At 41.7% G+C, this 27,750-nt stretch overlaps 3 protein-coding genes and 1 non-coding gene across 15 annotated transcripts in view; 2 read left to right on the top strand and 2 right to left on the bottom strand.

The window, feature by feature from the left end:
• Positions 1–11,684, top strand: part of BPTF (bromodomain PHD finger transcription factor) — a 46,131-nt gene extending 34,447 nt beyond the window's left edge. For 8 of the 12 annotated variants that reach the window (XM_065735429.1, XM_065735430.1, XM_065735432.1 and 5 more), the window contains 9 exons: positions 142–1,025; positions 1,803–1,885; positions 2,317–2,542; positions 2,942–3,288; positions 6,543–6,716; positions 7,415–7,607; positions 7,893–7,977; positions 8,775–8,961; positions 10,758–11,684. In XM_065735429.1, coding sequence (XP_065591501.1) covers positions 142–1,025; positions 1,803–1,885; positions 2,317–2,542; positions 2,942–3,288; positions 6,543–6,716; positions 7,415–7,607; positions 7,893–7,977; positions 8,775–8,961; positions 10,758–10,794 — 2,216 coding nt within the window. In that variant the 3' untranslated portion in view covers positions 10,795–11,684. Of the gene's footprint in view, positions 1–141; positions 1,026–1,802; positions 1,886–2,316; positions 2,543–2,941; positions 3,289–6,542; positions 6,717–7,414; positions 7,608–7,892; positions 7,978–8,774; positions 8,962–10,027; positions 10,569–10,757 lie in introns of those variants that run through there. The other 4 variants (XM_065735434.1, XM_065735441.1, XM_065735431.1 and 1 more) reach the window with 3 other exon arrangements.
• A 3,774-nt stretch (positions 11,685–15,458) lies between these two features.
• On the bottom strand, positions 15,459–18,102 carry CUNH17orf58 (chromosome unknown C17orf58 homolog). The gene is made up of 4 exons (XM_065735623.1): positions 17,776–18,102; positions 17,587–17,667; positions 16,153–16,344; positions 15,459–15,676 (listed from the first exon to the last, which is right to left on the bottom strand). Exons 1-4 carry the CDS (start codon positions 18,020–18,022, stop codon positions 15,489–15,491), a joined length of 708 nt encoding a protein of 235 aa, XP_065591695.1. The 5' UTR covers positions 18,023–18,102; the 3' UTR covers positions 15,459–15,488.
• Positions 18,103–20,680: 2,578 nt separating this feature from the next.
• TRNAR-CCG (transfer RNA arginine (anticodon CCG)) lies at positions 20,681–20,753 on the bottom strand. Its single transcript has one exon. It is a non-coding gene; the product is annotated as a tRNA-Arg (tRNA).
• A 1,243-nt stretch (positions 20,754–21,996) lies between these two features.
• Positions 21,997–26,720, top strand: KPNA2 (karyopherin subunit alpha 2). The gene is made up of 10 exons (XM_065735442.1): positions 21,997–22,101; positions 22,195–22,332; positions 22,764–22,852; positions 23,410–23,678; positions 24,385–24,479; positions 24,573–24,836; positions 25,432–25,665; positions 25,750–25,932; positions 26,023–26,172; positions 26,275–26,720. The coding sequence occupies exons 1-10, from the start codon at positions 22,030–22,032 to the stop codon at positions 26,365–26,367; spliced, it is 1,587 nt and encodes a 528-aa protein (XP_065591514.1). The 5' UTR covers positions 21,997–22,029; the 3' UTR covers positions 26,368–26,720.
• The last annotated feature ends 1,030 nt before the right edge of the window (positions 26,721–27,750 follow it).

Raw genomic sequence — 27,750 nt, forward strand, 5'->3', positions numbered from 1 at the left:
TTTACTGGAAATGTGTTATAAGCCTAGAAATATTTTTCATTTCTTCATAGACCTTTACAGTAGTTCTAAAGGGCTCAACTGTGAGTAAAGCTCGTAGACTTGTCATGTGAAGTGAGTGAAATTTATTTTAATCCTACACAGCTACAGAACAGAAGCAAGCTCTACAGGCACAGCCAACACCGGTGCTGCCACCAATTCAGCCCCAGCCTCAGAGTCAGCAGCAAGCCCAGCCTCAAGCACAGAATCAGAGCACTCAACCTGTGTCGCCCACCCAGCCTCCTGCACCACAGCCACCACTTCAGCCTGAAACTCAGACCCAGCTTGAATCTCAAACTCCATCGTCTCTTGACTCTCCAGTCACACCTGAAGCACAGTCATCTAAATCTCCAGTTCAGTCTCCAGTGCAGACGCAGGCTCAAGGACAATCTCCAACGCAAGTCCAGAGTCAGCCGCAGACTGCAGTCCTTCCACAAGGCCAGTCCCAAGTCCAGCCTCAGCAACCAGCTCAGGTGCAGACTACAACCCAACAACAGATTCAGATGCAGCCCCATGCTCCCATTCAAATTCAACCTCAGCTGCAGCAATCACAACCTCAGGTTCAGACTTCGGTCTCAACCCTTCCAACTACTCAAAGTTTAAATCAGGTTCCTGTGCAATCCCCAACTCGTCCTCAGCTGCAACTTCAGCAGCCTCCAACTAAAGTTATTACAGTGCCTCAGCTTCAGCAACAAGTCCAAGTTCTCTCTCAGCTTCAGTCACATGTTGTGGCTCAGATACAAGCCCAACAAGGCAGTGTGCCCCAGCAGATCAAGCTTCAGTTACCTATTCAGATTCAACAAAGTAGCCCAGTACAGGCTCACCAGATTCAGAATGTGGTAACAGTTCAAGCAGCTAGTGTTCAGGAGCAGCTGCAGAGAGTTCAGCAGCTCAGAGAGCAGCAACAGAAGAAAAAGCAGCAACAGATAGAAATTAAACGTGAGCACACCCTTCAGGCTTCTAATCAAAGTGACATTATCCAGAAACAGGTAAAGTTAACAGAAGAAAATTTAATGAATGAAAGAAATTTCATTTTAAATGCCTGTTCTTGTTAATAATGTTAATACATTTGATAGGCAGTTAATTTGATTCTTTCAAAGTTAGCTTTACAATTGGTTTTGGAAATTTAATTAAATATTCTACATTTATTCAGCTCATCAAGTCAACTGTACCATCTTTGCAGTCTTTTGGCACATTGGTTCAGCTTACCACTAGCTGCTGGGACAGTATATCTTATTCTCAGTTCAGGAAAGATAGGTTACAGATAGGAGAGCTGATGTTCAGAACACGTGCAGTATTTTTGTTGCCTGCCATAAGGAACTGAGGTTTCAAAGAGGTATCTGAAATGTAATGCTGTTGGATGGCTGCAGGGCTTTAAAAACAAACAAAACCAACATTTATATAATAGAATCTTACCTTTTTTTTTTCTTTTTACTTTTTTTTCTTATAATAAGTACCATCGCTGAAGAAATACTGTCAAACATCTGTTTAGTCCCTAGGTTTAAACTGTATGTGAACAAAATATCCTACTCTCTCTGGGAGGTGGAGGAGGTGTTAATTTTGAATTTCATTTTAAAAGCTTTCAAGTTTCAGAGAATTAGTTCAAACAAGTGCTGCCCTGATAAAATTAATTCCATTTTTCACTTACTGAGATAAATAATACTTTTTTTCTTTTAACTTAGGAAATGTCCTGGTTCTCCCAGTAGTATTGTGACAAACCAGCTAAAGTCTTCATATTTTGTTTTGGGTTCTCTGTTGTCCTGCAGGTGGTTATGAAACAGAATGCTGTCATAGAACACTTGAAACAAAAGAAGACACTGACTCCAACTGAGAGGGAAGAAAATCAGAGGTGAGTATGCATCATGGAGTTACAAGCTTCTAGCTTGGATGGCTATCATCCTGCATTCAAATAAACCAAATTCCAGCTCTTTCCAATGGGCTGGTAGAATCTGAACGGAACTCTGATCATAGTGAAGCCTAAAACTTGTTAGGAGATTTATAGGGGAAAGGCAGGAATTGGTTGAATGAAATTGAGATTGGCCTTGAGATCTTTAATATTGAAAGAGATCTTTAACCAAACTTGTGACTTGATATCTTCCATTGGTGATCTAGTAAAGAAGGAGTGGGAGCAACACCTTACTGAATCTACCATTTAGATTTTGATAAGCATACTAATATAGCTTGAAGCTTCCAGAGACAGGAGAACTAAATGATTCTGCTCTCTCAGCGAAGTAGCTAGGCATCTCAGCACAATGTACTTTTTATTTATTTCTTTACCAGGATGATTGTGTGCAACCAAGTGATGAAATATATTCTGGATAAGATAGATAAAGAAGAAAAGCAGGCAGCTAAGAAACGAAAGCGAGAAGAGAGCGTGGAGCAGAAGCGTAGTAAACAGAATGCTACCAAGCTGTCAGCTCTACTTTTCAAGCACAAAGAACAGCTGAAAGCTGAAATCTTGAAAAAAAGAGCACTTCTGGACAAAGAACTGCAAATTGAAGTGCAGGTAAGGACAGTTATTCTCAGACTTGTGTAAGCTGGGAACGATGTTTCAGCCTTAACTTCTGATGGGTCTATTTTTCTCATTGAGCTTTTGTGGAAACATGCAGAATGTTGTTTGTGTGCATGGTTCTCTGCAATGCCAGTGGATGTCCTTTTCCTGTTTCTTGTTTCTCACCTGTGCTGAAAATGCCTTGTTTCCTTAAACAGTTTTTGATAAAGTGCAGCCAATGAATGATAGTGTGCCAATCCTTGAAGGTTGTAGGTTGTGCACATTAAAAATTTGCATCTTGGAAAGACTTCAGTTATTTTCCTTTCAATTACTCATGGGGGTATATGTCTACGTTTTAATCCTGTTCTGGAATAATCATATGAAGTGCCTCTCTATTTATTTAATATACTTCAGGAGGAGATAAAGAGAGACTTGACTAAAATTAAGAAAGAAAAAGAAAAAGCCCAGGCAGCTGCTGCTGCAGCAGCTGCTGCTGCTGCAGCTGCTGCTGCCACTGCCACCCCACCACCACCTCCACCACCACTGCCATCACCGCCGCAGCACCACGCAGCCAGCGTCACCTCCTCCTCCTCCACCACAGTCCCAATGCCAATATCCTCCCAGAAGAGAAAGCGAGATGAGGAGAGAGACTTGTCAGCTTCCAAGTCCAAGAAAAAGAAAATGATTTCTACTACCTCAAAGGAAACAAAGAAGGACACAAAGCTTTACTGCATCTGTAAAACGCCTTATGATGAGTCTAAGTGAGTAGTGAATGCCATTGGTTTTTAATATGTATTGTTAGATTTAGGCTTAGTAGTTAGCTAGTTGTGGTAAGGTAGTTCTAGAATTGGAGATGAAGTATCAGGTGTTACTGCAGTCATCAGAAAGGTGTAAAGAATAAAGTCTCTTCCACTAGCAGTTACAGAATTATTAACTTGATTTATCTTTTAATGTATGTAACTTATATTTCTACTTGTTTGCATGTTTCCATTGTATGATCTTTCTGTCTCACATGCACATACTCTTTTTTCTTTTCTTCCTCCGCTCCGTTATTCTTTCTTTTTGCCGTTTGCCTCTGCCTCGGAAGCAAGTGACAATTTGGTTTGAGCAATTTCTTGTGAACGGGTGGCTGATGTTCTTTAGAAAGAGCTTTGGTACTGTCTTCCAATAAATATATATATTTTTAATCACTAGCCAGTGAAGGAGCTTCCATGTTACTTGACTGCACTTCACTTTGGACGATGTTTTGGGTAGAAATGATTGTTGTATATTAACATACGTTCCCAGATTGATCAAAAATTGTTTAAGCATTTGACAAAGTGAAAATTGCAGTTTGCTATGGTTTGTTTCTGGCCACAGACAAGGAAAAGTATTTCTGTGAAAGAGGAAATGTTGTATACAAATCTTTCAAAGAACATTATTAAATGCTAGAGTAGAAGATTTTGTGGATTGCAGTGGACAGTATTAAGCACTTCTGCTGAAGCTAGAAGTGTTTAACATCCTCAGTAGCGGTTACTACGTGATAGCTGTCTAGATGTGAGTAAAAGAAATTCGACTTCAGACCAGTTCCAAGTGAGTATTTCATCTGCTTAACAAGTAATGATACCAAAAAGTGTTAATTGGTGGTGCTTTCGATACTCATAACAGAGATGAACCATAGAGATGGAGTAGTGTTTTCATTCCAGGAATGGTTTCTCATTCCAAACTTGGGGTCAGGACTAGAGGATCTCCTGCAGTTCCTTCTAGCCTTATTTATTTATTTATTTAAAATTAATATTCCGAAATTTGGTCGAGGCCTTTGTGTTGTTTTTTGTTTTAATCTTAGGTGCTCGGTAGTTCTGACCATTGCAGTATTACATCCGTGGGGAAATTGAAGGCTGTCTGTGCTAGCGTCTCTTTGTAAACTGCAGGCTCCCAGTGTCCTGGTGTAATTCACTATTAATTCTAAGGGTTGTGTATCTTGCCTATCTCACTTAAAGTAAGAATACTGTATGAAGTTCACTGAATGACAGAAAACCTGAGAGGAGGATACCTGCTGTCTGTTGTGGTGCTGCTGAGCGCTGCTCTGTATCAGCGCCGCTGTTGTTAGCGGTAGAATTGTCACAGAAGATGGGACAAAGAAATCCTGTGAGCAAAAGAATTTGGTTTTCGTTTTATTTCAGTGGGCATTTCTGTAAATGATGAAAAAATATGGTCATAGTGTGCATTAACTGTGCTTAAATACACAGAATGAGATTTCAAGACCATGAGGTGTTACTGTCTGGTCAGTGCCCTGAGCAATGTGATTCAGTTCTGCTCTGCTTCTTGGCAATTCTGAATGCTTTGTTTCTAAAAATGATGACTCTGCTGTTGAACTATACTATGATTTCACTATTTGGAAAGCAATTAGGTGAATTTTAAGGCAGCTTCTTGGTAAACATTGTGTGTGCATACACACAAAATGAAGGCATCAGATACTCCTCTTTGTGCTGGTGTCTCTTTTCTGCTTTAAAGAGATAGATGTGGATTTTGAAAAGATTATTTGAGATGTTTCAAATGCCCTGTACTCATGAGGATTTCATAATGCTGTATGTTACTTATCCTATTGCAAGTCTCTTACATTTAGTTCTCACTGTTTCGCACTGGGCTTGTAGGGTCCTATGTATGTTGTATGGAGGATGGTCAACAAGGACACCCTTCTAATATTCCTACTTATATCCCAACTGATCTGTTAAAGCATAACGTGAAGCCTGCTTAACATTCTCATGGCAAGTCTCAGTTTAGCTTCTAGCTCTAGATAGGAGCAGCTGGGTCTGATCTCCTTTGGGAAAGAGACCATGACTGAGATATTGCTGACAGCTGTTAGAAGGAGCTGTGTTGATCTGTTGTTTATGGGAGGTTGGTTTGTGCCATTTTTAGGATCTGTCTGACTGAAAATGGAGAGGTAGATTCTGAGTATCTGGAGCAAACACCCGGGAATGCAGAGGTGTTTGTTTTGTGGAACATTGGCTAGCTGCTGTCCTGCTGCTGCAGGGTGCTGAGTGGTGGTTGGCTGAAGACAGACAAATTAGGTAGGGTTGCAGAAACATAAAGCAGTGTAGTGCAGGTGGTTGATGGTCTTTAAATTTTGGGATATCCTCAGGGTCAGCTTGCTTTTGCTTAGGCAGAGAGAACGGATGTGTAACGCCCATCTGGTTGATTTCCATGAGTCATAGGTCTGTTCTGAGGTATCCATACACAAAATGTCAAACATCCTTGCATAATATTTGAGAGTTTTGTCACATCATTCTGTGCAAGGTCCCATTCACATGATTCTGTATCTGGTTCCCTTCACGTTGTGTCATACCACATCTGGTTCTGTCACAGCTGTCTGAGAGTAGACATTGTTCTCTGAAAAATGGTCAGCGTACCGATTTTCCGCAGTACTGAGTAGCTGAATCTGTTTTACAGCCCACCTCCCCCACACCCTAAATTAAAATTATGACAGCCATGTCCTGTCACAGTTTTTTTTTCTATCATGTTATACCAATACGTATCCTACACATGGCTGGTATGCATGTTCCTTGTAGTGTACTTGTAACTCCTAGCTGGTGTTTGCGCTTTGCTTTTGTTTTGTTTTATTTTTAAATTAACTGAGACCTACATTTTCAAATCTTAAAGAAATGTTTAAGTAGCTTTTGAGCTACAATTTTGAAAATGTAAATCTTTTCCTTTGGCCTTGTCTTTTTGTGCCTTTTACAAATTTTCGCACGCACGTTGGATACACGTTTTTTAGACCAGCTTTGCCAAGGTCTTACATATTGATGTCCGTTTCTATGAACTGTCAATTTAAAATTGACCCAAGTGGCCTTATCAACTGCATAGCTGCAGCATGAGATGTTAGCTGGTGAGGGTAGAATGCTAGGAAGCAGGGAAAACAAGACAAAGTTGAAGAAAGTAGGCCAGCAAGAAAGTTCATCAGAGAGAAATGCAGGGAAAAGTGCCATGCCATTTGAAATGACAATTACATTGTCATTTTCATTGTGAATACTTTTAGGTTCTATATTGGCTGTGATCTTTGTACTAACTGGTATCATGGAGAATGTGTTGGCATCACAGAAAAGGAGGCTAAGAAAATGGATGTGTACATCTGTAATGATTGTAAACGGGCACAAGAGGGCAGCAGTGAGGAATTGTACTGTATCTGCAGAACACCTTATGATGAGTCGCAGTGAGTTCTGATAAGAACCTCTTATTTAATGTCTAGGTAGCAAACTGCTCTGACTTTGGTTACTTGTTCCTTACAAAACAAAAAGAAGTTACTCTGCATATGTTGTATTCATTCGTAATACAAATTCATGTTCAGTAATTGTCAAATGTGGTATTCAGTGGATTTTTTTTGTTGTTGTTATAGTCTGATTGGGATAGAAAGCATAATTTTAGTATGGGGATATGTGATTGGCATCTTTTTGTAAGGCTTTGAGTTGTAAATACCCTCTTCGGTATTCAGCTACAAGACTGATGCTTCCATATGAAAAATGCTTGCACGGAGTGAAATAGGAGCCCTGGCTGTAGTCCAGTTTGCACAAAATGTACCTTGAATTGTTTGGGAATACTGCTTGGGTGATATTTCTGGCATTCCACTGTTCCTTTCAGCTCTAAAGCAGATGGCTGATTTTGAAACCTTGAATACTTGATAGTGTCTAGCTTAAAGTTCATTAACTAATTTTGAAATGGTCTGTAATTTAGTTTGTAAATACAGAAGCAGCTTGAATAGCGTAATTAGAACGTGTCAGTCCAGAATGTCATGTGCTGTACTCTTGTATTTGTGCCAAGTATCTTATGTGCAAGGGATTGCAGGTTTATGTTTTTAAATGTAATCTTTAATTTAAATAAATCTAGTGACTAACATGCCTTTGGATCTTGCAGGTTTTACATTGGCTGTGACCGGTGTCAGAACTGGTACCATGGTCGGTGCGTTGGCATTTTGCAAAGCGAGGCTGACCTCATTGATGAGTATGTGTGTCCACAGTGTCAGTCCACAGAAGATGCCATGACTGTACTCAGTCCTCTAACTGATAAAGACTACGAAGGGTTAAGAAGAGTATTACGCTCTTTACAGGTGAGAATACAAACTGCAGCAGAGTGGAATGCTTCACTGTGTAGGAGGTGTCTGATGAGTCTTGGAGTAAGTTCTGATTTCTTTTCCAGCTGTTTGAGACTTTTTAACAAAAGGAAACAGCATAACCTTATTTTGTGCAAAATGCCACTGTGTCAGCTGCAACTTAACTGGCATTATTGTACCATGGAGTACTTATAACCATTAGGATATCACTACTTGTTAGTGAAACTATCTACTAAATAGTGCTGATTTTTTGCTGTTAATTGCACGTTCTCTTCCTGACAGGCTCACAAGATGGCCTGGCCATTCTTAGAACCAGTAGATCCCAATGATGCACCAGATTATTATGGTGTTATTAAAGAACCAATGGGTAAGTGTTTCAGAATAATCTCATGATGGGCAAGTAGTTTTGGGATGAGGAATATCAAGTTTGTTATCTGTTATGCTTGTAAGTACTGTAAGTAAATATGCACATGTTAAAATACATGAGGTGATCCTGCCCACCTGTGTTTTCACACATTCTCCCTAACTGATGTTTGAAAATAAACATCTTAAGGGCATTTTCCAAAGGTGAGTCGTTGCTTCTCCAGTTACATGTTTTTATTTTACATTTGCCTTAAAATAGAAAAATTACTCTTGCTTGTCATTCTTGTCCCACTAATGTATCCAGCTGGTGAGAGTAGAAGCTCTACTATTATGTGTGATTGTGAGCTTGAAATCTTTCATCTGTCCCATGTGGTAAATATACATGTTCCTGTGGAAATAGAAAAATCATTCAAGTTGAGTCATGAATTCAAATTATGAGAAGGATTAGCTGTACAAGTATGACTCAGTCTCAGCAAGGGCTAGAAAGAAAGTGAAGTACAAGAATACAGATTTTTTCACTCTTTTGGGCTTTTTCCTTAATTTCTTCAGGAGTAGTAAATAGCTTCCTGCAAGAAACCAAGATCTGCAAGGTCACAGTGTGCTTTTTAATTCAGCTGCACATGACATATTCATGCATAAGTGCTTATTGTAAGGGAGGTTTACTGGTGTTAGTATGTCACAACTTGAGTTCCTGGAAATACGACCAAACCTCCATAGGCTTTGTTTCCCACACTCTGATAATATTAACTTCTGCTGAAGATGAAAATGCTTTGTTTTAATAATCTTTGCTTTCTTTTAAAGACCTTGCCACTATGGAAGAAAGAATTCTGAAACGTTACTACAAAAAGGTCACAGAGTTTGTGGCAGATATGACCAAAATTTTTGATAACTGTCGTTACTACAATCCAAGTGATTCTCCTTTTTACCAATGTGCAGAAGTTCTTGAATCATTCTTTGTACAGAAACTAAAAGGATTTAAGGCAAGCAGGTAAGCTAAAGTGTTCTTAATCATAAATGTTCTGTTGTCCCCTAAAATCTCATTAACGCTTTTAGAAGCTTACCTTACATTCATACAAGGATTTGCTTGTCCATGCACTTACTTGGACAACTGCTTTTCTTCTAAAGAGGGAAAAAAAAAGCTGTCCTAATACTCATTCAAAATGTGATGTTTTATACAAGTTTAGTATAATACCAATAGAAAACTTGAATGACCTTAAGTCATCACTGCAGATAACTTGAATAATTTCTCACCAGGACATACACTGTGCTGTTCTGAGTTTTAGTTATGTTTTACTGTGCACCAAGTCCTTTATAGGTATTTAGATTTTTCTTCTGTGAAGCTTGTAATTCAATGAAAGACCTAAAAATAGTTTACTTTTTAATACCTTCAGTCATCTCTTTATAATGTACCTTATTCCAATCAGAGAGAATAAATATGCTTTATTTAAAGAGAGATGGAAAACTAAATACAGTTCAAATTAGAGTATTTCAAATCAAGTTTTCTAATGTTTTTCTGTAGAAAGACTGATGCAGAGTATTTCCCTAACATAGGTATTCCTGAAAAGGATTAGGCCACTGTACTGTGGATTTTCCTGTTGCCTGTGTATGTCATTGTACTCCAACTGTAACTGAATTACAAATGTTGAATGCCTTCCAGCATTACACAAACCTGTTTGTGTATGGTACTTAAATTTGTCCATCTGACTGAAACAGTCAAAACTAAGGCTCCCGGTCTAAGATATTAATGCAAAATTAAATTCATTTGTAGTAAGAAAATTGAAAACATTGCTTTATACCTACTACTGTGGAAGCTCTAATCCAGTATGAGTAATACTGATGAGAAAGAATGTGAGACCAAATGGATTAGACCAGCATTTTTCCTTCCCAATATAATACCATAGTACTGATTTTTATGAGGTAGTTCTCAACTCATGTTTCTTTCATCATGCATTGCTGGTTATCCAGCATCCACTGCTTACACGTTAATTTCATTGCTGCATTTTATTTGTTATTGTTTTGCATTTATACCATCTGTGTCCTTTCTTCTCTTGCAGATTGTGATATCTTTAGTCTGAACTTTTTTAACTGGAATCAGAACTTTATTGTACAATTCAGTAGTGTTAAATAGCCATAAAAATCCAGATCACTCATCTAAAAAGTAAACATTGGGTATTTTTTATCATTACCAGCAATCTTCCTGGTTAAACATAAATGTATTAACAGGAAAAAGAAAAAATTGTCCCATTCCTGGAATAATGTATTGAGAGAAATGAAAAATCCAACTTGGAAATCCTGTATTTCACTGTTTTATTTTCAGTTAATAAAATTATGAATGTCAAAGAGGAGTTTTGCTGAACTGTGATTAGCAAAGATGTGATTTTAATATGCCTGGTTCAGTTTTTTCCATTAAGTAAATCCAAGGAATTATTGAATAAATTTAAGCTGAATACGATTTATAAATATTCACACTCATAAATTGTCTTTTTCCTTTTGATGTACTACTGTCATGTAATGAGAATAAAACTGATTTCAGGCATTTTGTAATATTCCAGTGACACTGTATTTGACAACTAGCAAAACATTTGTGTACAGGACGTTAAAATGTGGACAAAATTCAGAGAAATTGAAGTGGGTTTTGGGTTTTTTTTTTTGAAGGGATAAGAAAAAAGGAATCAGCACAGTGGTAATTCCCTCCTAGTGCTTTACCTGTGGCAACACGTTGCAGCAGCTGTGTTTCCCAAAATGAAGGGTGCTTAATTCTTCACTTTCTTCTGTACTCTGCAGGTCCCATAACAACAAACTGCAGTCTACAGCTTCTTAGAGTTCTGCGTGTTAACCTAACAAACGAGCAAGAATCTGGTTGTCTGAAAATTTTTAATTAAGGAGCCAGATGTTTTTAGTCAGGTTATCCTGACAAGACTTGATGTAAACTGCGTTTTTATTGGTCACAACAGTCAAATTATATCCTTGGCTTATTTTGTCCAAAGGACAAAGAAATAAAAATCAGCAGCACCACTTTCTTGTCAAGATCAAATTGTTGTACTATTGTGGCAGAAGCAGGAAAACTTTGTTTTGTTGAAGGAGAGAGAGAAAGAGCAAGAAAAAAAAAAGATACAGTAAATGGGGTCAAGTTTAACTCCATGGAAATGCCACGTCTGTTCTTCAGTGAAGAAGCTGGTCTAAAGTCCACACAGAAAACTTTGACTGTATTTATTTATTGTTGCAAAAAAGACGCTTTTTTATTGCTGCCCTCATTTGTCAGCTAATTATTTTTTCTTATAAAATCCAGCCCCGGTCACATGTAATCCATTCTGTATCTTAACATGATTCCTGTAGGTAAAAGTACAAGAAGACCTCTAGATGTCTTTTCTTTCTATGAAAGGAGCTGCTATGTACACATGTGCACACACACAGAACTGGGAATCAGCAATGAGTTTGTCATTCATGGTAGATAAAAACAAAAACAAACCAGAACAATTGAGCTTGCATAAAGGTTGGGCTAAGTGGTCATGGACTACAGACTCTGTTGCCTTGAATAGAACAGTACAATTCGTCATTTACTCTGCACCAGACTGAAACAAGTAAAATCTATTTGAAGGTATCTTGTTTGTAAACATTTGTCAGATTCTAATTTTTTTTCTTTTGTATTAAAATTCAAAATATGGATGTATATGAAACAAAATAAATGGAGATAATTGTTCTCCCCACACATGTAGGTGTCTTTGAGTGTGCGCTAATATGTTTGTAAGGCTTTGGGGATCTGCTGAGAGGTAAATAGGTATTTTGAGTAATTGGGGAGGGAAGTGGGAAAGGAGATCTGACTTGACTTGGCTCCAAGGTAGCATTTACAATAACTTCTCTTTCTTAAGCCCCTGTTATCCCTTAATAAAATTTCTACAGTGGTGCCAAAATTACTGTAACAGATAAGATGGTAGGAAGGAGTTTGTGAAATGCCACTGCCTACTGCTGAATGAGGTGATGTTTTGCCAAGTGCCCAAGAGGCATTCTGGATGGCTTTGTTGTTTCCTGTGTGAGGAGCTGCTGGTAAGAAGGATAAGTTGAAGTCAAAAGCAGATGCAATTTGTGGATGTTTCTTTTTCTTTCTCGCTTTCATACTGCATAGATTTCTTGTATTACATAAATCTACAGCTACTGAGCCATGATTTATATGCAGCTCCCCAACCATTTGACTAAGCTTTTGCACTAATTCACAATTAACTTCTGTTCAGTGAGCTGGGATTTCCCCAATGTAATAATGAAGAAGCTCCTTCTGGGTTTAACCTCGCACCTTGCTATGCAAGAACCTTCTTTGTTGTTTTTTCTTACAGATGTTGCTACTGACCACACTTTCTTATACTTAAGGCTCAGGTGTACAGGTACTTCTGGGAGAATTTTATCTAATAAAACCCGTGGTTTTTGTACATGCAAATATTGTCATTTAACCTATATGTGAAAACTAAAAGGAACTGCTCAGTGTGAAAACGATTACCCATTTACGCTTCTTGGAGTTAAAGAGGAGTTAGTTGCATTTAGGTTATGTTGTCCTTGACATTTAAGAAAAGATGCTGCATATTGTATGCATTGTGTTTTTAATGCAGAAAGGAAAAGCTCTCAGCTTCTAACAGTGTTTTAACGTACCTTGCTTTCATCAAAACTTCGTAATATTTCTGTACTATTTATTCACATATAAATACATATGACATTTAAAACTTTCCTACCTGTAGGCAATAGATTGCTATGTTTTTAAGAAATTGTGGCAAATGGAAGAGTACTTTTTTGTACCTTATAGGACACATCATCCTAGACAAATAAAATAACGTGCTTGACAATGATTTGGTGGTGTTTCTAATGAAACAATTGATAATGTTATGGTATATAGCTCTTGGCTTTTCCAGGTGATGAATAATTGCTAGTGAATCAGTCTTATCAGGGAAATAATCCATGCACGTGAGTTTATCTTGCTGAAAGCCTTCTTGAGTTTTTCAGTTGCCAGTGAGTGTGTCAGGGCATTTTTCTTGATTTATTAGAGGTGATATTTATAGGCAAATGGTGTTTCTGATGAAAAGCAATCTTTAAAAGTCATTAATTCCCACCTTCCTGAAAGCATGGTGGATTCCTAGCATGTGTGATCTCTGTTCAGTCATCCTCCTTTAATGTTGTTATAAATAATAATATCTTTCAAAAGTGATGTTTTGTAACATAGGTTTTGAGGATAGGAGCCATTCTAGCTTGGTTTTTGTTTCTTGGACAACTTTCAATTTCCTGTGACCTAAATTTAGTTCACAAAACAGTTAACGTGGATTTGAAGTTGATTTTAAAACTTGAGCTTACCCAAAAGCCATGAACAGATTCCTAGGAGGACAGGAAGACAGTACTGCTCTACGCCTGGGTTTGTTGTGGGGCAGAAATGAAACTATCTTCTGTGAGATATCTATCTTAGCATGGCAACTATTGCATCTAAGTACCATCTTCTTCTCAGTGTGGTTAATGCTGCAGGGTTTTTTTAATGGTAAGTGCTACCTGTTGGAATTTCACATGATGCAGAATGTTTTTCTTCAATACTGTAACATGATAGGCCTGGTAAAAGGAGGAAACAGTTCCACTCCCACTCCAGTGGTATTTCAGTTGGGCTGTGAAACGCAGAGGTTTGTTGCCTGGCTATTGTGATGATATTTTAAGGAATACCTTCCAAGAAAGAAAGGGAAGATGACCTTATGATGCAAAAAGGGAAAACAGAATACACTGCTCTCTGGGCTGACTTCCAGGTAGCAGTGGAGGCTGTTGGTTGCTGGCCTTTTGGATTTGGATGTCACATGCACTGGTATACTGCTATCTCTTCTGAGATTACATTTATGGCCATATCTCATTTTGGTTGCATTTTTGCACCCATGCTTTGCCTGCTTTGGATCATGGTAATGTCATGGAGGTGGGGACGGGTGCATAGTTGCTATTCTGGGCAGATGGCTGATGCTGGGACTTGCTCATTAGTCCCTGGACTGCATTTGAAAATAGAAACCAAGAAACTTGAGATGCATATGTAACCTTCCCTCCTTCCTTCCCTGCCCCACCCAGTCCAGTCTGGTGCTTTGAGTCATTGCCAGGAACAATCATTTTGCTGAATCAAGAGCCCTCTTAATTAAGTCTTGGGAAAATTCCACCTATGTGTGCTATGCTCTATATGAGCTCTTTCACACAACAGAAGGAAGGCTGTGAATATATTTTAGATGAACATAAACTACTACTAAGTTTATGTCCTTTAGTAACAGTCTGCTAAGTCCTAAAATGTATGGTGTTCACTGTTGATGTTTTCTATTCCAGATCAAGAAGTACCTCATTCAGTGTGACTTATCCCACATCACTGCTCTGTAGCTTCTCAGTGACCCCAGACCAAGCTGCACGCTTAACTGAGGTAGAATTGCTAAGAAGAAAATAGTTTTAACTTTTTGTTGCTGTTAAGATCCTACTGGCTCAAAAGCTAGGCCTTATTTGTAGGGGTATCTACAAGTGCTGCCAGAGCTACTGCTTTGCAAGAATACTTTGTCTTACTAACAATACTAGTTAGCAGTTATTTTTCTTCTCCACTGTATAAAGGAGACAGGTCTGAACTGTATCTTAAAACCACTAGGTGATCCTTCCAACAAGGAGATGCTCTCACTTAATGCTCTTCGCATAATCCTTTTTGATCTTTTGAAACCCAGGAAAACAGTGAACCCAGACCCCTGTGAACACTTCATTAATTTATTGGAAAGACTTAGAATCTGTGAATACTGACTCTGGAGTAGTAAACATTAAGAGATCCCCTTTGCACAATGTTTATATAATTAAATTCTTAAATCTCCCCCATGTAATGGTACTGAAAGGTTGGATCTTTGATTCAGAATAACTCTTCTGATGTGCACGTGCAAGCTTGACAGTTCTCATGAGAAGATAACATTCAGCACACAGTTCTGGAGCTGAACTTTTAAGGAACTGACAGTGTAGCCAGGCATACAAAATGTGCTTGCAATTGCACACACATTTTGCATTCCTTGGCATGAACTTCTGCCATAATTTGTGAGCCTAATTGGGCATTTGTGTTATGTAGTTACTTGATTTGCTCTGTTAGCTGTTAATTATTCAAGTAAAGAATACACTATTCTATAAGCTTTATGTGAAAATGCAATTACATTGAAAGAAGTGTATTTGAGGAAACCAAAATAATATGAAAGATACTTAGTTTTGTTGGTTCCTTTTGCATCAGATGCATGCAATACTTAGAGCTGAGTGAAAACACAAGTGAAATCCTCTATAATTTGACATCCTCGAAGGCTTGCTTGAGGTGAAGGGCTCGGAAGTACATGTGCTACGTTTCACAATATATAAGTTGCTAGTCAGAACACTCAGCTAGTGTTTGCTACAGCACAAAAGCAAGTGCTATCACAACCAATTTCAGCCATCAGTAGAACTGCCTCCCCCTGTTGCTTAATCATCATGTTAATTCTGCTGCCTGCCTTACAGGAGGAGCTTACTGAAGCTTTATCTACATTTAGAGCGAGCCCCTTGCACTCTGCGGTTCCTTTTCCTGTTGAATCTCTTCACGTAGCTGCTGCTGCTTGCCAGCAAGCCGTCCCCTGGCCTCAGGTGCCCACGCAGGAACTGCATTAGGTCTGCAGGGATCTGTCTCCTCTTGTGGTAGATCTGACCCATCACAATGTATCTGCTGCCTGCAAGGTAAAGGAGATTTCTGTGTTGTGAAGAAAACACTGATTCATTCTCTGCGCTCGCTTTAAGGGCAGTAGAGTAGGTAAGAAGTTAGACCCTAGCAGAATACATCCTGGGACTTGGGGCTTGTTCTTGCCTGTGAATTATTTACTCTGTTGTACTGCAACTAGAGGGCTTTGTGGGGAAATCCTGGTATTTGATGAACTCGCATTTAGAAGGAAAACTATAGACTATTTACACAGAGCTTATGCTCCTGCTTAATTTGCTTAAAGCAGTCCTGGAAACCCTTGCAATCATCTCAGAACTGGATAAAGTTGAAGGGCTGTAGTGCTACCTGACTTCCTCATGCAGATGGGTCTCTTACCAACGTGCAGAGGTGAAGGAACCCTCCAGTTCTAGCACAACTTAGACTGGAGCAAACTAAAATTACACTGCATGCAGGAGGAGCAGCAGAGTGGGTTCAGCTGGGATTGTTTACCGAGTTTGAAGTCTGGACACGGTTTGGCACAGTTGAAGGAATCCACAACTAGAATGTGAACTCGGAAGAAGAAGCCATCAGGAGTAATATAGAGGCGACTCATCTTGTACAGTCCATCACTGTTCACCAAAAGCGTAACCAAGTGCACTCCACTCCCCAGTGCTTCCATGTTATAAACAATTCCATTCACTGCTGTTTTAAGGGCAAGAAAAAAGAAGCATCAGATTACATATTGTAGTGGCCACTGGAGGTAAAGGTGAAGACTCACTTAAAATACTGTAAATTCCAGCACAGAAATCATGTGGTGCAGTAATTGGCAGTGGTTACTCATAATGCTGACACCTGATGAGTCACTAACATTTCTGTTCTTTACAGCTCTGGATCCATGTGGAGTTACATGTGTCCTCACGTGACAAAGTCAGACTTCCAAATTTAAATCACTGCAGTGCAGTCCAAAGCTAATCAATCTTCTAATAAACCACTTTGCAGTTGGGAGGAAAGGCCATCATCATATCAAGGAGCAAGGGCATCAGGAAGGTGATGTTCACTTCAATCACTTCATGCTATCAGCTCAGTTTCTGGTTTTAATACGTAGTGGAACTGGAAAACAACAACTGTTATGTGTCAGGAACTCCTACAACGTGTTCTGCCTGCATCACTGAGAACTTTGATTCAGTCTTTGGCTGTGAACATAGAGCACTGAGAAGTGCTCTCTACAATCACAGCACAGGAACTTGGCTGGCGTCTTGCTCAGACTTGTCTTTTTCATACCTGGCTTCTTTAATTTATCAGTTGGAGGAGACCACTATATGTTAAAGGCTGGAACATCCAAAGGTTGAGTCGCTGTAAGGCCTACGTATGACAGGAATGCGTGAGAGTATAAACATAAAAATACATCACATTTGTAGAAAGCACTTCCTGACTTCTCCATTCAGAGAAAACAGATGTCCTGTAACGTGTTTATATTCTGCAGATGGAAACATCTGTTACCAGTAGGCATGTATTTTGCTCATCTCTTCAACTACTGTGAGAAAAAGTTGCTATCCATTTCACATCATAAGTGTAAGGAAAGATTTCAGTCAGAAAATGCTCCTCAGTACAAAAGTACCGAGTTATTTTCTAACGTAGTACAGCTACAGTGTTTCACATCAGAGTATTTAAAACTTGGTCTTCAGTTCTGCAGATCAGTGACAAGAGGTCTGTCTTCCTCAGTAGAGGAAATGGGAAAGAGAGTACTGGTCCAAGATAGAGGGTGATGTAAGATGTGGTACTCTTGTCACAGCACGCTTATAAATAGTGGTGATGGCTCCCTTTAATGTACTTAATGGTTACTTAATATATGCAGTGAAATAGTACCATAACAGAAGTGAAGTGTCAAGGAGTACATGGACAAAGATGGCCTTGGCTTTGTGCAGCCAATGGAAGACAGCTTACCAAATTCATTTGTGCAGTAGGCCTCCACTTCATCTCTCTCTTTCCTGCACTCGGTCAGACATGCCTTCTCCATATCAGCTCCTAGAACAGGCACAGAGGCTGAGGGACGGGGGTGTTTTATTCACATGATGGCACCCAACCTTTGGAAAGCTCGTGGTGCTCCTTGCCAGAGCAGTCCCACTCCCTTACCTTTCTTCAACACGCTGAAGTGGTGTGGCCAGCTGGGTGGCTGCCGGTTGGTGACCCAGGAGGGTTTGCTGATCATTTTCAACAGTTCAATGCTTTTGTAAGGGTTTATCTTGCCTGGTCGGTTGAAATGATCCAGCATGTTAGGGTCATCTGACTCTGCTGTTCCAGAGTCTAGAAAAGGATGAGCCCCCAGCAAGGACGTGATCTTATGATAGGAAGATGCTGCGTGCTGGAAATGAGCTGACATGCTGTTAGCAGCCTCGGCCAGCCGCCTGTCTGCCTGCTTTCTGTTCGTGTGGTTCAAGTCAGAGGAGGTGGGGGGAGGGCCCTCGGTTGTGGGTTGCAGAGGCAGGGTCCCTCCGTGCTGCACGAGGTGTTTCCTCAGCCCTGTGCTGTTTTCTGTAGAAGGTTCGGTTCGTTTCTTTTTGTCTGAAGAGAGGGAGATGATTTCAGGAGGTTTTGGGTGCTGCAGGTTGCTGGGAGACAGAAGCTGGTGTTTGGTGGGATTCCCTCCGGTGGCATCCCAGGCTGGGGGTTTGGCTTGGCCAGGTGCAGCATCTGCTGAGTTATACACATCTTTGCTGAGAGTCTGGCCCACCTTCTCAGCACAGGGCAAGGATCCTGCATAAAAAAATAAAATAAAAATATAAAAAAGGAAGAAAAAAAGAGAAAAGGAAGAAAAAGGGGAAGAAAAGGAAAAGAAAATGAAGAAAAAAAAAAAAGGAGAAAGCAAGTCAGAATTGTTTATCATTCCATGCCCACGTGAATGGGAAGTACCTGGCAGATTGGAGGCTCTGCTCCATAAATGAGGTCTTCAACTTTATGACTGTATAACTCACAAACAGTTCAACTGATAAAATGGAGCTGTTCATTCCTCTGTGTTCAGCCACGGAAGGCCTGGTACAGAGAATGCAGCTGTGAGCAAAGCACAGGAGATTTGCATTTCCACTTTATTATTGTAGTAAATTAAAAACACGACTTATAAACAAACCCTTTTCTCAAAAGCCTGAATCTCCAGGGAGCATCTGAGGAAGCTAAATTCACATTGCCATTTGGGATGCTTGTTTAAAAGACCATGACAACAGAACTATTTGGTTTTCCCATCCATGGGATGCCTTATTGACAGCGGCTTTCGCCTTTGAACGCTACTGAAAAGATCTTTATCCACAGTTTTGGATCTCTGACTTTTGCACTGCAGAGTTGTATGGGAGTCCAAGAAGACCCAGTCTGGTAGCTAGGCTATTGCTGCTGAGTTACAGTTATTTCAAGCTTTTTCTTAAGTTGAGATGACAAGAGCTGAAAAAGACAGGAAGCGCCTGGGACTGCAGTGACAAAGGGGCAGATTTAATGGCACTGCGCGAGCTGGACAGTTACCTAGACCTTACTTTATATTTCACCTTGATTGCTCGGAGCTCACAAAGCAAAATAACTTTTCTTTCAGCCTGGGAAGAGAGAAATTGCCTCTTGCATTGCTCGAGCCCTCCCCGTAGTTGGCCGGTGTAGAGGTTTAGAGCAGTTCACCCACACACAGCCGCTGTCTGGGTGTTCGCTCTCTGTGGTTAGCACTGTGTAGGAGGCTGATCCTGACTCCTTATGTGAAAAGAGATATTTGACTTACACAGATGAACAACATCCTGGTTTATCTTCCACAACTGCCTCTCAGCTGCTGACCTTGCCATTTCTCCCCCTCTGCTCTCACCAGCTGCTGTCATGGGAAAGATTCCCTGATATTTGGGCTGGCTGCACTTAAAGTCAAAAGAATGCCCATGAAGAGAAGGGTGGAAGAAGTCCAAGCTAAAGAAAGGAATAGGCAAGGGTGTTATGGAGCTGCTCCCGTATGAAGCTGTGCACTCTGAGCAGGTGTTTTAGATGTGGCTTTTATAAATGCACTTTTCTATCTGTTTATTGTGCCCTCTCAGTCATGGGCTGAAAAATCCTTCCTTTTTCCCTGCTCCATCTGTGGAGGACGCTGAGCCCGGCTCTGCTGCAGCAGCATGCTCCCGTCCACCTCTCGCCACCTAAGAAATACATCTGCACCACCATCAGTTCCCGGACTTCTCTTTGGAGTAGATCTCGAGTTGCACGAAGGACATACGTTTGTTCCCGACAGCTTGCTCCCGGCACGGGGCTGAACTCAAGACATTGCATTCATCGGTGCGAGGAGGAGGAGCCCCGCAGTGCCCGCAGGACAGCGCTCGGGCAGGTGCTCCTCATTCCTTCCGACACCGGCAAAGCCAATGCTGCCATTCCCAGCCCGCAAAAGCGTCAAAACGTTTCTTCCCGTGGTCAGTGCTACAACCTGCCGGGGTGAACCTCCTCCCCTCGTACCGCAGGCAGATGCGCGCCGGCCCCGCTCGCACTTACCGACCGCCGAGCTGCACGACGATGGGATGGCGAAGCAGAGGAGCCACAGCGCCCTGCTTGTCATTTTGAAGTCAAGTTTATTTGTTGATTCATTTATTTAATTCTTTTCCCAGCCTCAAAAAAATGAAGCGGAATCCTTTTGCGCCCTCCCCTCTCCCACCCCCTATTCCCCCCCCGATCCGTTCATGCTAATGAGAGGCAGCCGTAGGGGGAACGGGAAGGGATGGGACGGTGGCAGCGAACTGCGGGGAACCGCAGAGCGCCCCGCGCGGAGCTCGGAGCCCCACGCACCGCTTTCTCAGCCCTCTATTTGCTGACGTGCGGAGCCCTGCCAACTCCCCCTCCCCCACGCGTGTCGTTGCGTGAAGCACGTTCACAGCCCTCCGGTCCCGCTGAAAAAGGAGACCCCGTTACCGGAGCGTGGTGACCTCCGGGGAACGGCCGCGTCCCGGAGCTCACACCGCTCCCACGCGGCGCATCGCGGCTGCGGCTCCGCTCCGCAAAAAGGGTTACCCCGCAACGCTGCAAAACGACGGCGGCACGACCCAGATGGGACTCGAACCCACAATCCCCAGCTCCGGAGGCTGATGCCTTATCCATTAGGCCACTGGGTCACCCGGCAAAAGCTGCGTGCGCCGTGCCGTAAGAGCCCCGCCCGGCGGCGCTGGCCCCGCCCACGCAACGCTACAATGTTCTCCTTAGTCGTTAAGCCACGCCCCCCGAGCCTCGCGCGGGCACGTGCGGCCCTGAGGGGCGGGACTGCGCGCGGCTGACGTTGTTCGCGCCTTTCCCCTCCTGAGGAGATCCGCCCCAGGCGCAGCGCTCTGGGCGCCTTTCTCCGCGTTCCCCGATCATCTCAGCGTACCGCCGTCCCCGCGTCCCGGCGCACTCAGCGCGGCATTTCAGGGATTGGGATCGCGAGGGGGGGAACCCGAGGAAAAGCGCCCGGTGAGCTGACGGCCGGCGCTGCACGCTGTGACTGATACCTCGGCCCGGCCGCTCCCCGGGCCGGCTGAAACTCCACGTCCCAGCGTGCCACGGCCCCGGTGGTGCTTGGGCTCCGTGCCCGCGGGCGGCGCGTTGCACGCCGGGAGCTGTAGTGCGGAGGGGCGGGCGGGCGTCGGCTTCCGGAAGCGCGGCGGCGATTTCCTCCCTTTCATCGCGAGACGAGTCGCGTTTCAAACCGGCCAATCAGAATGTTGCTATGGCTCGAACTGACCAATGGCGGAGCGGGGCTGCGGGAAATTTAAATCCCGCCTGGAGCCGCTGCGCTCAGTGCGGCGTGCTCGCGGGGCGGCGGGAGGCGGCTCGGCTCGGGGCCTGGCTGAGGTGCGGGGCGGGGGGGCAGCGGCAGCCTTTCTGTCTTTCTGTTTCTGCCTTTCTGTAGTTCTGTAGCTTTCTGTAGCAGTCTTTCTGTAGCGCTTCGCCTTAGCGCTGGGCTCGTTGCTGGCGTAGCTGTACCGGCACGGTGAGCCTTCCTGGTGCCAGGGCTCTGCTCTTACCGAGGGGGGCTCTGGTGGGTGCGGGTGGAGAGCCTGTGCTGTGTTTCCTTGGGACAGGATGGAAATAGCATGCGTGTTCTATAATGCTGTCTGTGGGAGTTAGAACTATTCTTCTTACTTAAAAAGAATGATCTTTGTGTTTGTGGCTCAGAGGGTGTTTAAATGTGTTAACAGTAGAGGCTGCTGTAACAGCTAATCTTTTGAGAAGGCAGCTTATTATGGCTTTAATCGAGTCAGAGGATGTTAATGTATCTGCTACGTCTTTTGGAGTCAAACCTCGAGCCCAGCTTTTTAACATGCGTTCCTGTGACCTGTTCTGGTGTTTACCATTTACTCTGATTTTTCAGGCTTTTTTCCCCCTCATTTCTTTTGAACTCTAATCATCAAGATGTCTACTAATGAGAATACCAATGCAGCAGCTCGTCTGAACAGATTCAAGAACAAAGGAAAAGATACTACAGTAAGTATTCAGATGCTGGTAAGATTTATAGCTATCAGTATTTTAAATAGCATTGTAAAAGTCAAGAACTTACCATGAATGTATTTTCTTCAGGAAATGAGAAGGCGGCGTATTGAAGTCAATGTAGAGTTGAGGAAAGCCAAAAAAGATGACCAGATGCTTAAAAGAAGAAACGTTAGCACTTTCCCAGATGATGCCACTTCTCCCCTTCAGGAAAATAGGAGCAATCAGGTATGTAGGTACCCAGAACAGATCTTGCAACATATATTCCATATAGCCACACTAATATGCATCTTTTCCCTTGTGGGATTGCTCACTGAGGTGTGCATCACCAACTGAAGACTACTGAAGTTATTATCACAGACTAGATTGTGGATCCTTAAGTAGCTTGTGACTGTACAGTGTTTATACTCTATTGTTATCTTGTAAAGAGCTTAGGCAGTTGTTTTAACTTGCTGACTGTTTATCAGTCATGTGAAACAAAGCTTTCAGCAGTTCAAATAACGGTAGATTAAACTAGCTGAGTTTTTGGAGTGTCATAAGGGTATAACTTTTCACGAAGGATGTGACTATAAACTGTGGCATCTTCCTAGTATTGAGTAAATACTTCTGGAGAGGTGTGGCTCTCCCAGCAAAGCACTCATGGAGACTTTCTCATACAGGTTTCTGCACACTGGTCTGTTGAAGAGATAGTCAAAGGAGTTAATAGCAATAATATGGAGCTTCAATTGCAGGCTACTCAAGCTGCCAGGTAAGGAGGTCAGAGGTAATCAGCTTTGCTGTGCAAGTCAGTAACTAGGCATGGTTGAGGTTTTGCTTATGAGACTAAATGCTGAAGGGAACAAGTACAGCTGGGCAGTACTTCAACAGACGTGTAACTCAGCTTTATATACAGTGTCTGAGAATAAATAGTCACAGTATTATACAGACCATGTGGCTTCTGAACGTTCAGAGTGCAAGAATGCTGAACTTGCTCTCACCTTTTCAGACCTGAAGTCTTAAGTTGCTAAATTCTAGTAAGCTTCAGTGGCTGCTGCTGACACTCACTGCCCACCTGTCTATTGAGCTGAGCAGTATCTAGCAACTTGCAGGTCTGCTTTACTTCTGGAGCTGTAACAGAACCTCACCTGAAGTGAAGACATACCTAGACATTCCCCTTCTTGTATTTCTACTTTGCCTACCCTGATTACCTTAATCCTTTTCTCTCACTTGTTTTTTACTGTGGATTGTTTTATACTGACTCAGTAGAATCTGTTGTTCAGATGTCTGCAGACACAAATAACACTTCCTGTTTGTGCTCCTCCTTAGGAAACTCCTCTCAAGAGAGAAGCAGCCCCCCATAGACAACATAATTCAGGCTGGTTTGATTCCAAAATTTGTGTCCTTCTTGAGTAGAGCAGACTGTAGTCCTATTCAGTTTGAATCTGCCTGGGCACTTACCAACATTGCTTCTGGCACATCAGAGCAAACCAAGGCAGTGGTAGATGGTGGGGCTATTCCAGCCTTTATTTCACTTCTGGCCTCTCCTCACGTTCACATCAGTGAACAGGCTGTGTGGGCATTAGGAAACATTGCAGGTATGTCAATATGTTATGTAACTTTCAACTCTTCCCTTACCTGAATTAAGAGAGCATTATTACTGACATGCTGTGTATAGCATGGGGAGTTTCTTGGAAATTCTGCCTTGATGATGTTCGAGTACAGATGTGATCCACAATGTACAGTATGCTGTGGGCAATTCTTTACTTTCAGACTTGGTTTGTTATGTCACGTATAACCTGGTGATCTGTGAGTAGTATTAAATGGGTCACACACACGAAAATGGGACTTTCAGAGAGCTATGTAACCGTGCTGTGGTACAGAACTCTTTCCTTAGAGGCTTTTGACTTCTGTCAGTGAGTTTCCACCATGTATACTGACTCAAAGACACAGGAGGAAGCAGATGGCTTATGGAATTTTACATGTGGTTGCCAGTATTCCTTGCTTTGTAGCACTTTGTAGCAGTTACTAGTACTGTCATATCAATGAACATACTTATGTTTCTCAGTCACCTTCTAGGATTACTTGCTCTGCCAGTGTTGGTTCCTGTTCTTCAAAATAGTGTTATAACTGCAGTGGTGTTTTTGTGTTTTTAGTGACATAAGACTGAGCTGTCAAAGTAGTCCTTTTTCCCATCTTACTTTATCTAGTCCTTAAGTGTAATGTAATTCATGATGTCACATGATTGTATGCATACACACTTGTATTCTGTTCCTTAATGGGTATTTATCATTATTTTTCTAGGGGATGGCTCTATCTACAGAGATCTGGTTATTAAATTTGGTGCAATTGAACCACTGCTGACTCTACTAGCTGTTCCTGATCTCTCTTCTCTGGCTGTAAGTTCACAGTATAACTCAAAGTACAGTTGCTGATGAGTTCAGCAAGGGGCTGAATTAAGAGTTGTTAATGGTTTATTTCAACTCTTGCAGTCTGGATATTTGCGCAACGTTACCTGGACTCTCTCAAACCTGTGTCGTAACAAGAATCCTGCGCCACCCATAGAAGCCATTGAGCAGATTCTTCCAACTCTTGTCCGACTCTTGCATCATGATGATCATGAGGTGTTAGCAGACACGTGCTGGGCACTCTCCTATCTAACAGATGGTTCCAATGACAGGATAGAAGTTGTTGTGAAAACCGGATTGGTGCCACAACTCGTCAAACTGCTGGGATGTGGTGAACTGCCAATAGTGGTAAGCTGTCAGGGCATGAAAGCTGCCATTGCTCGACTTGAGTCATTGATAAAACTGAGGTTATGGTATCATATTTGTTTAAAGTGAAGGATCTTGTCATACAGAAATCCAATGCTTGTTCCAGGTTTTGTGTACGTAAGCCTCGAGTTTGTCTTGACTGAAAACTATCCCAGATGAAGCATAGACTCACTGCTGAAGAGTGACTTTGACACGTGAAGGCTTTAACACACAGGCCAGGATGCTGATCAGTGTTTTTTAAAGCCTGACTTCAACTGCACATTAGTTGAAAATCCTTCCTTCAGGAACAGTGTCTAGAATTGAGCTCTTAGCACAGTGTAACTACACTGTTTCAGCAGTGTAATTACTATATCAAACTTACAACTTCTGTCACTAGTAGTTTGCAGATGAGCCTTGATGTGTGGTCTTTGTTTAATTTCTGCCTTTATAATTCTCCTTAGGAGCTTTAAGCTTGTCTTAGTATATCAAGCTGCTAACTGGAAGGCTGGAGCAGAGGGGCACAAGTGGTGGCTCTTTCATCAGGCACCACAGCTTAGATGACACTTCTTTCTTAAGTACTACTTTCAATCTGTTTCAGACTCCTTCACTGAGAGCCATAGGAAATATTGTTACTGGTACTGATGAGCAGACACAGATGGTTATTGATTCAGGAGCCCTGTCTGTATTTCCAAGTCTCCTATCTCACCACAAAAACAACATTCAGAAAGAAGCTGCGTGGACAATGTCCAACATCACAGCTGGACGTCAGGACCAGATTCAGCAAGTTGTAGATCATGGCCTTGTGCCTTATCTCATTGGTATTCTGAGGAAGGTAAACAGAAGTTGCATCTACTATGCTGTGGCTTTAGCTGTTATTGTTGCCTGTCTTCTTCTAATACCTTTTGTACCTTCATAGGGAGACTTCAAATCTCAAAAAGAAGCTGTGTGGGCTGTGACTAACTACACAAGTGGTGGAACAATTGACCAGATCGTGTATCTCGTTCAGGCTGGTGTCATTGAACCCCTGCTGAATCTCCTTATTGCTAAAGACAGCAAAACTGTGCTAGTAATTCTGGATGCTGTTTCTAACATCTTCCTGGTATGTGGATGCAGAATGCTCAGTTGCTGCCAGCTGCTCTCCAGTAGTTAGTACCATACATCTTTATTACTTTGTGACTTTCTTTTGCAGGCTGCTGAGAAGATAAATGAAACTGAGAAACTTTGCCTCATGATTGAGGAGTGTGGAGGTCTAGACAAAATTGAAGCTCTTCAGTCTCATGAAAATGAACAGGTGTACAAGGCCTCAGCCTCCCTGATTGAAAAGTATTTCTCAGCAGAAGTAAGTGGCTGCTGTACAGCTTCACTCTGCTTTTCTATTCTAGCAATGACTAACTGATGAAAAGACCAGTAACATTTTAATCTTCTTTTTGTTTCCTTCCAGGAGGAGGAGGACCAGAATGTTGTACCAGAATCTACTGCTGCTAGCTACACTTTCCAAATTCAGGGCAGTACTCCTGATACTTTCAACTTCTAGACACTGTACACTGCAACCACCTACAACCCGTTTGGCACACAGATGGTTGCCACTTGTGTCTTAAGCCCCTCCTTATTTTTTGTGACCTCTAGCACTTTGTCCAACTGAAACTTACTTGAACAGTTCAAAACTGTATATATGTGAATTTTTAACTGTTAAATTCACTCTGATTTGCTTGTAAATACTTCCTTTTTTCCTCTCTTCTGACTTCTAGTCTTTTACTGTCTGTCTTACATAAGAATGCAAGTAGGTGATAGAAGCTGTTTTCTAAGTGTAACCCCTTGCTCTGTGTGATGTATTACAATCAAATCAGAGTAAGCTTTTAAGGAGGATTTGTTTCAAGTTCAATAAAGTGTTAACAATACATCAAATTGAATTGTCAATTGCTTTTGTGAATGGAAACTGGTATAGTAAATGCCACGAGACAACACACATAATGGCAAGAATGCAGCTATAAATCACAAAACTTGATTCCAGAGTTAGTCAACAGTAAGTATGTTCAGGTAGTCTTAGCATAGGTCCTTAGAGCGTGAAGAAGTGACTTTAGTTGTCTGTTTAAAAAGGGAAGTTTATAACAATATCAGTCTTGTGTTGGTGTGTTATGTACCTTGCTGAACTTTGACATGAAAACGTTGGTTACTGAATTGTGTAAATGTAGAGAGCTAAGGAACTATCCTATATAAAAGTAGTTATGTGACGTCAGCTTTCATAAACTATTGATGCTGCATAGTTCTGTCCGTGGGTTGTGGGATGTAATTCAGAGTTCTTGAATGTCTCATTCTGTAAAGCACCTCATCCTCCGGCAGAGGGTGCTACAGACAGCACTGCTGAGTCTCCTTTTGCTTTAAAGAGGTTGATGAGAATTTTCTTCCAATGTGAAGAGCTCAGGGATTGCATGCTTGAATTTCCTATAAAGAAAATGATTAAATCCATCAAGAATGACCCTGTAGTTATAGGAGGCTAATTCCTGAGTGTTTAACAAGACTAAATATTTAATGTGAGGTATGGTCTCCTAAGCATGCTTTTTTGGGTTCTGCTATTTTAAAACCTGTAACTCACTTTAGTTGCTTTTTAGTATATATACTTTTATTTGACTTTTCTCTGGTATGAGAAGTCAGAATGCTTATTGAATAAGGTTATCTCTTCTGTCATGAAGTACTGGTTTCAGAGTCATCTGGTACACTGAGTTAAGAGGACACTGCATAGTCTTCTTTAGATGCCTGACAGTTCAGTGGCATAAAAATTAGCTTTCTGGGGAGCAATGCTGTGTTTTTATCCAAGAAAACTGTAATCAATCTATCCACCAGTAAGCCCTGCTCTTGGCAGAATGCGTTTCCACAAGCAACAATCTACAGCAATGGTGAGTAAGAGACAGGGGTGAGT

The sequence above is a fragment of the Cyrtonyx montezumae genome, unplaced genomic scaffold (assembly GCF_038088225.1).
Source record: "Cyrtonyx montezumae isolate F1298 unplaced genomic scaffold, pur_monq_1.0 scaffold_19, whole genome shotgun sequence".
NCBI lineage: Eukaryota > Metazoa > Chordata > Aves > Galliformes > Odontophoridae > Cyrtonyx > Cyrtonyx montezumae.